The sequence below is a fragment of the Thalassophryne amazonica genome, chromosome 17, assembly GCF_902500255.1.
Source record: "Thalassophryne amazonica chromosome 17, fThaAma1.1, whole genome shotgun sequence".
Classification (NCBI taxonomy): Eukaryota; Metazoa; Chordata; class Actinopteri; order Batrachoidiformes; family Batrachoididae; genus Thalassophryne; species Thalassophryne amazonica.
The window spans coordinates 47,659,964-47,675,410 of record NC_047119.1 but is presented as its reverse complement, the minus strand read 5'-3'; the positions used below and the strand labels follow the sequence as shown (position 1 = coordinate 47,675,410).

The following is a 15,447-nucleotide window of genomic DNA, read 5'->3' as shown; positions in this document are numbered from 1 at the left end:
TTTTATTTCCAAATAAGGGACGATTCCGTTTTTCAAGGGACGGTTGGCAACCCTATTCACAGTGTAATCTTCACGTGCCTTAACTAAAGCACTCCCTCTGCTGAATTCACCTCTAAATTATTTACACATTATTTCACTTTGTGTGTTTTTAGGAATCCCCTAGCTTAGCGCAGATACTAGCTCTTAGCCGGTTTAGCATGGCGGCTTCTCCTGTCTCTCCTGCACTTCTCTGCTCTGGGTGTGAAATGTTTAGTTATTCCTCGGCCTCCTTTAGCAGTAATGGTACTTGTAATAAGTGTAGCTTATTCGTAGCTTTGGAGGCCAGGCTGGGCGAATTGGAGACTCGGCTCCGCACCTTGGAAAATCCTACAGCTAGCCAGGCCCCTATAGTCGTTGCAGACCAAGGTAGCTTAGCCGCCGTTAGCTGCCCTCCAGCGGATCCCGAGCAGCCGGAAAAGCAGGCCGGCACCCAGTTACGCCAATCGGAGGTCACTAAAATTAACATTGAATCGGTGTGTAACTTTGCAAAAACAATGTCGGACTCTGTAGTTTTCTCTGGGCCCCTCCCCAATCGGACCGGGAGTGACATGTTTAGCCGCATGTTCTCCTTGAATTGCTGGCTGTCTCAGTGGTGTCCAAAAAATGAGGTGGACTTCATAGATAATTGGCAAAGCTTCTGGGGAAAACCTGGTCTTGTTAGAAGAGATGGCATTCATCCCACTTTGGATGGAGCAGCTCTCATTTCTAGAAATCTGGCCAATTTTATTAAACCCTCCAAACCGTGACTATCCAGGGTTGGGACCAGGAAGCAGAGTTGTAGTCTTACACACCTCTCTGCAGCTTCTCTCCCCCTGCCATCCCCTCATTACCCCATCCCCGTAGAGACGGTGCCTGCTCCCAGACCACCAACAACCAGTAAAAATCTATTAAAGCATAAAAATTCATAAAGAAAAAATAATATAGCACCTTCAACTGCACAATAGACTAAAACAGTTAAATGTGGTCTATTAAACATTAGGTCTCTCTCTTCTAAGTCCCTGTTAGTAAATGATATAATAATTGATCAACATATTGATTTATTCTGCCTTACAGAAACCTGGTTACAGCAGGATGAATATGTTAGTTTAAAAGAGTCAACACCCGCGAGTCACACTAACTGTCAGAATGCTCGTAGCATGGGCCGAGGGGGAGGATTAGCAGCAATCTTCCACTCCAGCTTATTAATTAATCAAAAACCCAGACAGAGCTTTAATTCATTTGAAAGCTTGACTCTTAGTCTTGTCCATCCAAACTGGAAGTCCCAAAAACCAGTTTTATTTGTTGTTATCTATCGTCCACCTGGTCGTTACTGTGAGTTTCTCTGTGAATTTTCAGACCTTTTGTCTGACTTAGTGCTTAGCTCAGATAAGATAATTATAGTGGGCGATTTTAACATCCACATAGATGCTGAGAATGACAGCCTCAACACTGCATTTAATCTATTATTAGATTAATTGGCTTTGCTCAAAATGTAAATGAGTCCACCCACCACTTTAATCAAACGTTAGATCTTGTTTTGACTTATGGTATGGAAATTGAAGACTTAACAGTATTCCCTGAAAACCCCCTTCTGTCTGATCATTTCTTAATAACATTTACATTTACTTTAATGGACTACCCAGCAGTGGGGAATAAGTTTCATTACAGTAGAAGTCTTTTGGAAAGCTAACTAGGTTTAAGGATATGATTCCTTATTTGTTATGTTCTCTAATGCCATATACCAACACAGTGCAGAGTAGCTACCTAAACTCTGTGAGTGAGATAGATTATCTCGTCAATAGTTTTACATCCTCATTGAGCACAACCTTGGATGCTGTAGCTCCTCTGAAAAAGAGAGCCTTAAATCAGAAGTGCCTGACTCCGTGGTATAACTCACAAACTCGCAGCTTAAAGCAGATAACCCGTAAGTTGGAGAGGAAATGGCGTCTCACTAATTTAGAAGATCTTCACTTAGCCTGGAAAAAGAGTCTGTTGCTCTATAAAAAAGCCCTCCGTAAAGCTAGGACATCTTACTACTCATCACTAATTGAAGAAAATAAGAATAACCCCAGGTTTCTTTTCAGCACTGTAGCCAGGCTGACAAAGAGTCAGAGCTCTATTGAGCCGAGTATTCCTTTAACTTTAACTAGTAATGACTTCATGACTTTCTTTGCTAACAAAATTTTAACTATTAGAGAAAAAATTACTCATAACCATCCCAAAGACATATCGTTATCTTTGGCTGCTTTCAGTAATGCTGGTATTTGGTTAGACTCTTTCTCTCCGATTATTCTGAGTTATTTTCATTAGTCACTTCCTCCAAACCATCAACATGTCTATTAGACCCCATTCCTACCAGGCTGCTCAAGGAAGCCCTACCATTAATTAATGCTTTGATCTTAAATATGATCAATCTATCTTTATTAGTTGGCTATGTACCACAGGCTTTTAAGGTGGCAGTAATTAAACCATTACTTAAAAAGCCATCACTTGACCCAGCTATCTTAGCTAATTATAGGCTAATCTCCAACCTTCCTTTTCTCTCAAAGATTCTTGAAAGGGTAGTTGTAAAACAGCTAACTGATCATCTGCAGAGGAATGGTCTATTTGAAGAGTTTCAGTCAGGTTTCAGAATTCATCATAGTACAGAAACAGCATTAGTGAAGGTTACAAATGATCTTCTTATGGCCTCAGACAGTGGACTCATCTCTGTGCCTGTCCTGTTAGACCTCAGTGCTGCTTTTGATACTGTTGACCATAACATTTTATTACAGAGATTAGAGCATGCCATAGGTATTAAAGGCACTGCGCTGCGGTGGTTTGAATCATATTTATCTAATAGATTACAATTTGTTCATGTAAATGGGGAGTCTTCTTCACAGACTAAGGTTAATTATGGAGTTCCACAAGGTTCTGTGCTAGGACCAATTTTATTCACTTTATACATGCTTCCCTTAGGCAGTATTATTAGAAAGCATTGCTTAAATTTTCATTGTTATGCAGATGATACCCAGCTTTATCTATCCATGAAGCCAGAGGACACACACCAATTAGTTAAACTGCAGGAATGTCTTACAGACATAAAGACATGGATGACCTCTAATTTCCTGCTTTTAAATTCAGATAAAACTGAAGTTATTGCACTTGGCCCCACAAATCTTAGAAACATGGTGTCTAACCAGATCCTTACTCTGGATGGCATTACCCTGACCTCTAGTAATACTGTGAGAAATCTTGTAGTCATTTTTGATCAGGATATGTCCTTCAATGCGCATATTAAGCAAATATGTAGGACTGTTTTTTTTACATTTGCGCAATATCTCTAAAATTAGAAAGGTCTTGTCTCAGAGTGATGCTGAAAAACTAATTCATGCATTTATTTCCTCTAGGCTGGACTATTGTAATTCATTATTATCAGGTTGTCCTAAAAGTTCCCTGAAAAGCCTTCAGTTAATTCAAAATGCTGCAGCTAGAGTACTGACGGGGACTAGAAGGAGAGAGCATATTTCACCCATATTGGCCTCTCTTCATTGGCTTCCTGTTAATTCTAGAATATAATTTAAAATTCTTCTTCTTACTTATAAGGTTTTGAATAATCAGGTCCTATCTTATCTTAGGGACCTCTTAGTACCATATCACCCCAATAGAGCACTTCGCTGTCAGACTGCAGGCTTACTTGTAGTTCCTAGGGTTTTTAAGAGTAGAATGGGAGGCAGAGCCTTCAGCTATCAGGCTCCTCTCTTGTGGAACCAGCTCCCAATTCAGATCAGGGAGACAGACACCCTCTCTACTTTTAAGATTAGGCTTAAAACTTTCCTTTTTGCTAAAGCTTATAGTTAGGGCTGGATCCGGTGACCCTGAACCATCCCTTAGTTATGCTGCTATAGACTTAGACTGCTGGGGGGTTCCCATGATGCACTGAGTGTTTCTTTCTCTTTTTGCTCTGTATGCCCCACTCTGCATTTAATCATTAGTGATTAATCTCTGCTGTCTTCCACAGCATGTCATTTTCCTGATTCTCTCCCCTCAGCCCCAACCAGTCCCAGCAGAAGACTGCCCCTCCCTGAGCCTGGTTCTGCTGGAGGTTTCTTCCTGTTAAAAGGGAGATTTTCCTTCCCACTGTCGCCAAGTGCTTGCTCATAGGGGGTCGTTTTGACCGTTGGGGTTTTTCTGTGATTATTGTATGGCTTTTGCCTTGCAATATAAAGTATAAAGCGCCTTGGGGCAACTGTTGTGATTTGGCGCTATATAAATAAAATTGATTTGATTTGATTTAATCCTTATATATATATATATATATATATATATATATATATATATATATATATATATATACATATATATATATATATATATATATATATATATATATATATATATATACGAGGTCTATTAGATAATAAACCGACCCTTTTATTTTTTGTTTAACTATATGGATTTGAATGACATGCGATTACACCAATCATGCTTGAACCCTCGTGGGCGGGACCACATCTCACTCAAGGCCTGCCCACAGGGAAATGACGTCACCGACACGTGTGAAAAAACTCACGCATGCGCACGAGGGTTCAAGCATGATTGGTGTAATCGCACGTCATTCAAATCCATATAGTTAAAAAAAAATAAAAGGGTCGGTTTATAATCTAATAGACCTCGTACAGATGGTCCAGTCGTGATGGTCAGATGGTTTCAAAATGCTAAGATTTGGCTTTTTTTTTAAGACCGCCTGCTTGGTCGTTCTGCTCCCTTGCCATAGCTGTAACAACGGATGTTTTGAAGAACCAAGTAATCTTGACTCATGCCTAACAGCCAACAACTTATGTACAGGAAATAATAATACTGTGGTTTATCACTTTCTTTACAACATGACATGTTAATTTCAATAATCGTGCTGTTTTTTCCCACATGGAGACAAGTGTCAACACACTAGTTACTGAAGATACTATAACATACATATCATTATGATCGTTTTAGCTGCCTGCTGCTTCGACATTAAATTCCTGCTATTAATAAATTGCCTTAAAATAAAAACATAGGCAGCTGCCAGCGCACTGCAAATGATACCTAAATGGGCCTTCTTGTTTCCTTTGATCTGTCATTTTTGGAGCAGATGGAGTACAAAACTGTCCATGTATTGTTGGGACATGATCAGTTTTGTCTTGTCAGCTACAGGGAATATAGAAAGTAGTATGAAAACGTAACTGCAGTGCAATGCAGAATAGCCATCTGCAATAAATATTACCTATTTGACACTTCTGAATCAGACTCTTTGAAAGCAGATCACACAGTGCAACGCAATTCAGTGCAACAAAGCTACAAAATGCCCTATCCTCAATTTAAAGTGCATTAAAGTGCAATTATGGCATGGTTAATTCCACTTTGTGATTTATAAGGTGCAAAATCTTAAATCAAAGGAAGGTGCAGGACACAGAAGGGTCGTATTTAGGCACTGAATTAATCATGGGCGTGTTCTGAGCTTAACATTAAGTAAACCATTTCCTTTAAAAAAAAAACAGGGGCAACAGCATTGGGCTCCTTGCTGTTTAGTCGGCATCCTCTGCAGTGGGAGGTTTTTGGTGAAGAAACTGTTCTGCACATAAAGTACCACAGTGCATCTGCCAAAGCTCCCTGAGGTCAAGCATTACAGCATGTCCTGCAACATCCAATATCCCCTCTGTACCCGGACACTGTGGCCAGCCCAGAATTAGTGCTGCCTACCTCAGAACACGGGGGCGGCGTAAAAATATACGACAAAGCAGAGTTATTAAAGTTTTGCGTTTTTCCATTCATGTTCCATTTTATGTCATTTTCACTTTTGCTGTAGTTTCATACGCAAACGTGTACTTGTGGGGAAAAAAGGAGTGTGTTTGGTTCCTGAAGCCTAGGTTGACCAAACATCCTGTTTTCCCAGGACATGTCCTGGTTTCTCTGAGAAGCCTATCTGAATTTGTGTCTTTGGATATAGATAGTACTTTGTAATATAACAATTTTCTACCCATACAGAGGAAGCATATTTTAAATGTATTGAAATTATAAGGCGTCTGTGAGTAGACTTCAGAGTATCTCATTGCCAAGTCGAGTGTCCTGGTTTTTCGGTAGTCAAAATATGGTCACCCTAGTGAAGCCGCCTATGTAAGGCATATCTGAATCTTGTGCCATCTCATTTTCTCAGCACATTTTAAGCGCAACTCCCAGGTGAACACAAGCAGACTTGTGATTTAAACAATGTGGGCGCTGAGCATGAAAATGACAACTGCTGCGGGAAGGAGCAAAGACACTCATGCTGTGTGTTGCTCTGTGCCAGTTGTAAGTAAGACAGGACCCACCGCCTCTCTAAATTTTTCACAAAAATAAAACATAAAATAAGCCTCAAAAAGGTCTTCTTACTGGGTGGTAGCCGGGTAACCATCAACAAGTCTTGACACACTCAATATACATACTCTCAAGTTTGGAACAAATTATGGCCCAGCAATGACTGCTAAAGCTAGTCAGCTGGTGTCCCTCACAGCTGTCTGAAAAATGACATTTTATTCATTTTTATCATCAGCTTTACATTCAAATAGCATAAATAACCTAATGTTATTTATTGCTGGATATAACCACAGAATTGACATTTTTAGTGATTGCCAAACTAGGGTTCCATGCAGTTTGGGAAGATGGGCAAACTTGGAAGATTGTGCATTTCTGGATTTGGAACAGTGCTGCAAGATGATGTCAGAAACCATCTAAATTACTTTCTTTAGGGTTGGCTTTGGGATTTTATTCCTCTGGAATAACTAAAAAGTGTAGAAATTTGAAAGTTTGAGGAACTGTACAATTGGTCCAGGTTGAGTTCCAGTAGTTTCCACCTTCACAATACTGCTACCAACTGGACTGGAGTGTGCATCATGTTGCAGTTAACAACATCATCAATTTATTTATTTCATTTATTTAGCATCAAATCACAGCAAAGTTGCCTCAGTGCGCTTCACACAAGTAAGGTCTAACCTTACCAATCCGTAGAGCAAGCACACAAGTGACACTGGTAAGGAAAAACTCCCTCTGATGATTTGAGGAAGAAACCTCAAGGAGACCAGACTCAAAGGGGCGACCCTCTGCTTGGGCCATGCTACCGACACAATTTACAATACGAATATACAGGAAAATTTGGGAAATTTTGCTGGTGCACAGGACAGCAGGCCTGCAGAAGAAGGCACCCACTCTCATCTCTGGATGGAGCCTCACCTCAAACAGAGAGAAAACAAACAGAATCAGGCGACAGAAAGACAACAAATACAGTATAATTTGTCAGCATTAAGCAACAAGAAAAACAGAAGAAATGCTAAGGTGATCAAGAAACTATGCCTGTGTCACTCTCTGTTGTTGAAATGACAAATTACGAACAGTTATATATACGATTACATCTACTGTTCTCTTAATTACCTTTGCCAACAAAGTTGGAGGTTATGTTTTTGCTTTTTTTACTGAAGATTCATTTTCTGATAGGCAAGACAAGACTCAGTTTTCAAGTTCATAGGTCATAGCTCAAAGTCAGGAAAAATCTTGGAAAATTGGAAAAAAAAAACCCTATCTTTAACATTGAACAAATTTTAAAAACTTCATAGCTCTCTCAAATATGAAAGAAATTTCATCTTTTTTGATAGTGTTATGTAGGTTTATATCCTTTATCCTCTGACAACGTTTGATCCAGATCTGATCCAGATTACAGATTTTGTGGTCATTTAAATTTAACATGGAAAACCCCATTTAATGTATATTTTACATTATATCTTAATCAAACATGCCCAAACCACAGTGAGGTGCAGACTGGCACACACTACTCCTGGCAAAGTTTGATCTGGACCTGATCTGGATTGTGAGTTTTGTGGACATTTGAATTTAATCTAGAAAAGCCCATTTGGTGTACATTTTGCATTATATCACAATCAAAAGTTCCTCAATCACTCTCATTTTTCTGTTATGGATTTACCTAAACCACTAAAATTGGATTGAGGTTCTAATTTTATGTCTGTCTATCTTTCAGTTATCAGTTGGAAACCAAATGCAAAAAAAAAATAAAATAAAAATAAGTCAAATTGTGCATAGCAGAGACAACCAATGTTCTGTGAAAATTATCTGAAAAAGAATTCAGAAACCGAAAAAGTTGAAGGAAAAAAAAACTGACACCACCACAAGAAAACTTTGATTCAAGTGCATGAACTAAATACATATGCCTGATATTTGATCACATCTAATTTAGCTTAGGGCCCTGTCATACCTTCATGATTTAGCCATCATATGCTGACTGTATTAAAAACACTGGCATATGTCTAATAATTTCAATTTATATTAATTTATATAGCGCCAAATCACAACAAGATTGACTCAAGGTGCTATACAGTTATGCAGCTGTCACACCTTGCTGATTTAGCCAGCGTATGCCCCATTTGCACCAAGTGGTCTGGATTGGTACTGCATGGTATAATACGTGTCGGAAAAGTTGTCTCACTTGGTTTGCGTTTCTTCCGCCGGCAAAAGCCTTTTTTTTGGCAGACGGAACACTTAAATATTTACAAGCACGTGTATGATGTCACACAGCCTCTGGTCCTCTACACAGAGGAAAAACAATAATTTAACTTTATTTTATTTTACTTGTGTCTTGGTGGATCATGGGATTTATTTTCATCACGTGCAGAATGTTGAAGAATCGACTGATGCCTTTGGTAAATGCTGACGTGAATGAATGAGGTACTCTGACTCTTTCAGCTTTTTTTTTTTTTTTAACATTTATTCTTTATTATTATTCACAGATCACATTACACAGCCAATATTGGTCATCCGGAGAAAGGAATAAAAGGAAAAGAAAAGAAAAAAACAGCATAAAAAACCTTGCTGTTAGTAACAATACTATTACTGTGTAATGTTTAATAAAGTGGTGAGAACAAAACTGCAACATGTATTTTGTATATTTGTAAAAGGACAAGACCAAGAAAGAGAGAAGAAAAAAAAAGGGCAATAATAATAATAAGAAATACTACCCAATGAACAGTAAATTAAAAAGGGATGTATGGGCTAATAACAGGAAGTGGATTCTTTTGTAGGGACTTATAGTTATATTGTTTCATTTTGAGATATGTATATAGTACATACAAGACCGAACAATCCTTTTTAAACCAATGAAATTTGTCAATGATGTTAAAGGGCAGAGACGGAAGAGATGATTTAATTCATTAAGTCTGTAGGATGTGCCTATACCTTTCGTACATAGGAGACCCATTTTGACCATGACCTTGTGAATTTATTCATTTGTAGACGGAGTGAGAAAGTAATCTTTTCCATTATATAAATTTCATGAACAATATCCGTCCATTCCTCTATTGTGGGGGGGTTGGGATGTAACAAGTGTCGGGTGATAGTTTTCTTGCCGGCAGAAATCAAAACACCAAATAAGTATTTGTTGAATTGGCCTGTGAGAAAGTTAACTTCTCCCATAATAAGTGTTTTGAAATGAAATGGTATTTTTATATGGAACATGTTTTCTAATATTTTGTGTATCTCAAACCAAAAACTTAAAATTACTGGACATTCCCAAAATACACTCAACAAAAATATAAACGCAACACTTTTGGTTTTGCTCCCATTTTGTATGAGATGAACTCAAAGATCTAAAACTTTTTCCACATACACAATATCACCATTTCTCTCAAGTATTGTTCACAAACCAGTCTAAATCTGTGATAGTGAGCACTTCTCCTTTGCTGAGATAATCCATCCCACCTCACAGGTGTGCCATATCAAGATGCTGATTAGACACCATGATTAGTGCACAGGTGTGCCTTAGACTGTCCACAATAAAAGGCCACTCTGAAAGGTGCAGTTTTATCACACAGCACAATGCCACAGATGTTGCAAGATTTGAGGGAGCGTGCAGTTGGCATGCTGACAGCAGGAATGTCAACCAGAGCTGTTGCTTGTGTATTGAATGTTCATTTCTCTACCATAAGCCGTCTCCAAAGGCATTTCAGAGAATTTGGCAGTACATCCAACCAGCCTCACAACCGCAGACCACGTGTAACCACACCAGCCCAGGACCTCCACATCCAGCATGTTCACCTCCAAGATCGTCTGAGACCAGCCACTCGGACAGCTGCTGGAACAATCGGTTTGCATAACCAAAGAATTTCTGCACAAACTGTCAGAAACTGTCTCAGGGAAGCTCATCTGCATGCTCGTCGTCCACATCGGGGTCTTGACCTGACTCAAGTTCGTCGTCGTAACCGATTTGAGTGGGCAAATGCTCACATTCGCTGCCATTTGGCACGTTGGAGAGGAGTTCTCTTCACGGATGATGCAAAGGAGATGTGTTGCACTGCATGAGGCAAATGGTGGTCACACCAGATACTGACTGGTATCCCCCCCAATAAAACAAAACTGCACCTTTCAGAGTGGCCTTTTATTGTGGACAGTCTAAGGCACACCTGTGCACTAATCATGGTGTCTAATCAGCATCTTGGTATGGCACACCTGTGAGGTGGGATGGATTATCTCAGCAAAGGAGAAGTGCTCACTATCACAGATTTAGACTGGTTTGTGAACAATATTTGAGGGAAATGGTGATATTGTGTATGTGGAAAAAGTTTTAGATCTTTGAGTTAATCTCATACAAAATGGGAGCAAAATCAAAAGTGTTGCGTTTATATTTTTGTTGAGCAACACAATGGGTCTCCTCCTGCAAACTGAACTTTGTGCTTGGGGGTCACAAAGAATCTGATTAGACATTTCCATGCAAATTCTCTCCATGTATGTGAGTTGGTGCATTTCCATTGAAACTCACAGTAACTGTCCCATTCCTCTCTCGAAATTTCAAAATTACATTCCTTCTCCCATTTATCTTTAATATAATCTGTAGAATAAGATTTTTTATTCATAAAGCTCTTATATAGTCTAGATATCATACCCTTGCCTCGTTCCGATGAATAAGCATGTAATACCTCTTTTAGTATTGGATCATCAGGGTCCACTGTAAAATTTCTAATCACCTGGTTAAAATAATTACGTAGTTGTAAATATCTGTAAAAGTCTTGCTTTTCCAGAGAGTGTTCCCTTTTCAGAGTCTCAAAACTTTTAAATTGTCCTTTATTTGTTAGACTCTTTCAGCTTTTAAAATAAGTTATTTTTCTTGTTGTGGCACAAAGTGTTTCAGACTGAGAAACACAATGGAAGCAGACAAACACAGAGGGACTTCTTTAAAATGCTACATTTGATCTGCCATGACAAGAAACGTCATTTTCCAAAATCAGGATGCTTTATGTGGGTAAGTTTTCATCAGGCTATGATGATGAATCCGACTGAAACGAACAGGTCAGATTAAAACTTTATATTTACTCTGTGTGTGAATGGTTTTAATATCTGAAACAGTCTGAACTGTTCACATCACTGCAGCTTTGAGCCAATCAATGGACAGCATTAATGGACATATTTAGACTTGAGTATCTTACAAGAAACGTGTAAACAATCGCATAACTTACCTACAACCTATGTCCTGCGTATGCGGAACATATCAGCCATATGCTGGCATATGTCAAAAATATTGTGCATGCCAAAAGTTTTCCACTTGCACAAAACTTACTCATAACTTATTAGACGTATGCCCATGTTTTTCATACAGCCGGCATACGCTGTAAATCGTCAAGGTGTGATGGGTGTTATGAAAAGCCACTTCTAATAGTACTTTTAGCTTGAAAATGTTTTCCAAGGTAAAAGTTTGTGGAATTGTAAAATAATGTTGGCGGAGGTTTGTATGGAAGCACATTGCATTCACTGGATAAAATAAATAAATAAATAAAAAATTAGACCCCTGATCTCATAATTACAAGAAAAGATCTTGTATTTTTTACAATATAAGTGCTGTAGTACAACCAGGGGGAGCTCATTGATGTGTGATCTGAGTTTGGTGGCACTACCAACCATAAATGTGACTCTACTGAGTTTTTAATGAAAGCATTTCCTTTTGCTGTGGTAATTTGTTGACGATCCCTGAGCTTCAGTCTCATAGCTGGCTGCACGTCAAGATTAATGCAATTCACAAAGAATGGAGGACGACTCATTTTAGTGAGACACCCTGTGCCCCTCCCTGGAAGAACACCTTAGAGAAAATCCACACTTTGTGTATGATCACAGTGCAGCATTAGCGGTTACAAATAACCTGATTTTTTTTATTATGACTTGGGATTTCTCACACTTGCCTTTACTGAGGGATTGGAAGTAGACACCTGATCTCATAATTACAAGATCAGGGTTCTAATTGAATGCAATGCGCTTCCATAGCGCGGTGCTCTAGTTAAAATTGTATTGCATTCAAATTGTTAGTCAGACAATGAACATCAGCAGTTTTATTTTAAAATCTTTTGTGCTACAACTTAGTTACAACACTAGTAGATGGTTCTTGGATTACTTTGTACACAGGGTTGCCAACTTTGGTATCTTGGCTGGAGTGAGACTGCGTGCGCATGGCGTGTGCGCCGAAATTTTTTTGTCACCCTAAACCTAATTAAAAATGCTCTGAAGCTTTGCTCAAACTCTCTCTACAGTCTTCACGAGGCAGCTGACGTATCAGTTGACAGATTTCAGCAAATCAGTGATCATGGAATACTGCGGTGAGAACGCTGTAAGCAGATGTTAACAGCTGTCTCGGGTGCGCGTCTTACACTCCTCTCTTTTCATTAAGAAACAATGCACTGTGGTCTGGTCTGGTCTAACAGAAAATAAACAGGAGATATTTTTATTTTGGCGTGACATTTCTTACTTGAGCATGAGAGCGTGAGGTTGATCCTGAAAGCGTGAGTCTCACACCAGATGCGTGAGAATTGGCAACACTGTGTACAACTGTTGCTTTTGTGCTTTTAGGATTCATCTGTGTACTTCAAGTTTCCTGCACAGTAATTCAGTCTTGCACCTGCAGCCAGATGTCAGTGTGTTAATAGACGTAGACTCGGATTTGCTCTGATGCAGGGATGGATCCAGGGGAGATGGGTGGAGACTGGGGGGGATACATTCTCCTCCACCCAAAAAACAACAACAACAACAAAACAGAACAAATCAATCAAACAAAAACAAGATGCAAAGGAAAAAAAATGTAAAAACAAGAAAAGAAAGGAAAAAAGTTAAAAAGAACAACAAAGAAAGAAAATAAGGCAGTTTTTAATTTTTGCAACTGAACGTTTGTCACAATCTTTTAGTTACTGTCTTCCACTGAACAAAAGATGAACATATCTCACTGTGAAATAATTTTTACTTACTTTTTTAAAATATTGGTCACGATATCACACTGTTATTCCATGAATAAGTGGATTACCCAAATGCAATGAATCAGACCCCGCCCACCACCACCACCACCAAAAAATTCTGGATCCACCCCTGCCCTGATGAGGTTTTGCTCATTGTGTGTCACAGTGTCACAGTGTGTGTTTATGCATGTGCTTGTTAACGCTTATAACCTCTTGTACTGTCAAATATGCGATCCTGCACCATCACCATCCCTCTCACCTATTCAACGCTCGCCATTCCCCACAGACTCATGGGATTCTGCTCTCCTATGAATTGTGGGTGAGTGTGACTCTGCACTGCATGGCCTGTCTTCCTCACTTCAACACCCTCAAACTCTCTCAAGTGTCCTCAGTCAGCCTGTCCTCCAATTTCTGTTTCTTTTGAAATTTAATGATTGAGCTGTACTGACTGAAGTTCAATTCACGTCATTTCATGACATCTTCTCATACGGACACTCAGAAAAAACGCCAGTCAGAGTGAGTTCTGAGGATCAGCAAAAAGCCTTTTGGTTTCATTTGAGAAGATTCAAGGAAAAAAATGTCATTGAGCACTTTAACAAGACACTGTGGGCTGTACGATGAGGAAACCTCATTTCCACTCATCAAAAAGCAAATAAACAAAAGCACGGTGGAGTGTGTGTGTGTGTGTGTGGCACATCCGGTATTGATGACGCTCAACCTCATTGATGCTTTTTAGAAGGCAGAGAAATACCAAATGAGTCAGAAATCCTGGCTCCTTTTCATCATCAGATCCCAAACTCATAAGTTGAAGTGTGATGGTGAAAATGAGGTTTTCAGAAAACAGACATCAGTCTTGGAAAGACCTTTTTTTTTAAAATACAGGAATAACATCGTAAACATTTTGTATGAATCCAGTATGAGTCACGTCTCTTTAAAACAGATCTCACAGATCGCGAGGGGATGCATGCTTAAAAAAATTTAAAAAAGTTTAATGAATATCAACACCCCCAGCATGCTTGTGTAGTGGCTCCTCCTACTCACTCCACTCGTGACGCAACTCATGATCTCCAGTATGGGAGGCGGACGCTCTGTCCAGTTTTCCAAAGACAAAGTTATAGAAATAAATACTGCAGCATTTCAGCGATTTGTGGGAGTCTGATGCTGTGGAGTCTGAGTTGTGTTCATGCTGGAAACCAGAGCAGAGAGCGCTGACATCACGATGATGTCATCATTTGAGATGAAAGAGTCAGTCAACATGCCAGTTTGCGCTACATGATGTCGCTGTCAATGATTACATCTTGAGGACGACATGTCAACGACTTCATGACATCATCGTGTGGATGTCATCGTGACATCATTGTGATGACATACACATGATGCCATCACGACAATGGCATGGCGTCATCATGAAGACAGCGTCACAATGGTGCAACAACTTGAAGACGACATCTTAATGGCACACCATCATCGTGAAGATGACATCACGATGGCACGGCGCCATCGTGATGATGTCACAATGACACAGCATCATCATGAAGTCGTTATCATAATGATACCATGCTGTTGTGACATCATCACGATGATGATATGACAACATCACGATAGCATATCATCGTGATAACGTCACGATAGCACGGCGTCATCGTGAAGATGACGTCACAATGGCACGGCATCATAGTGAATTGAAGACAGCATTGCAATGCAATGGCGTCATTGTGAAGAGGACATCATGATGGCATGGCATAATCATGAAAATGATTTCACAATGGCACATCATCATCGTAAAGATGATGCCACAACAGCACAGCATCATCATGAAGATGATGTGATGATGGCACAACATTATTGTGAAGATGATGTCACAATGGCATGGTGTCATTGCGATGATGACAACATCATCGTGATGATGATCTCACGAGGGCATGGTGTCATTGTAAAGACGATGTCACAATGGTATGGTGTCATCATCACAATCATGTCATGATGGCACGGCGTCATCATCGCAATCATGTCATGATGGCACGGTGCCATTGTGAAGACGACGTCACGATGGCACAGTGTAATCGTGATGACGATGTCGCGATGCCACAGCATCATTGTGAAGACGATGCCACAGTGGCATGGTGTCATCGTGAAGACGACGTCATAATGACACAGCATCATC

The 15,447-nt window shown here is 39.5% G+C and overlaps 1 protein-coding gene across 2 annotated transcripts in view; it reads left to right on the top strand.

Annotated features, from left to right (window-relative positions):
• phf24 (PHD finger protein 24) overlaps positions 1–15,447 on the top strand; it is a 64,399-nt gene that overhangs the window by 44,073 nt on the left and 4,879 nt on the right. The window contains exon 6 of one of the 2 annotated variants that reach the window (XM_034192232.1): positions 13,570–13,602. The exons of the other annotated variant lie outside the window; for it this stretch is intronic. Coding sequence (XP_034048123.1) covers positions 13,570–13,602 — 33 coding nt within the window. The remainder of the gene's footprint in view (positions 1–13,569; positions 13,603–15,447) is intronic. 2 annotated transcript variants of the gene reach the window in all.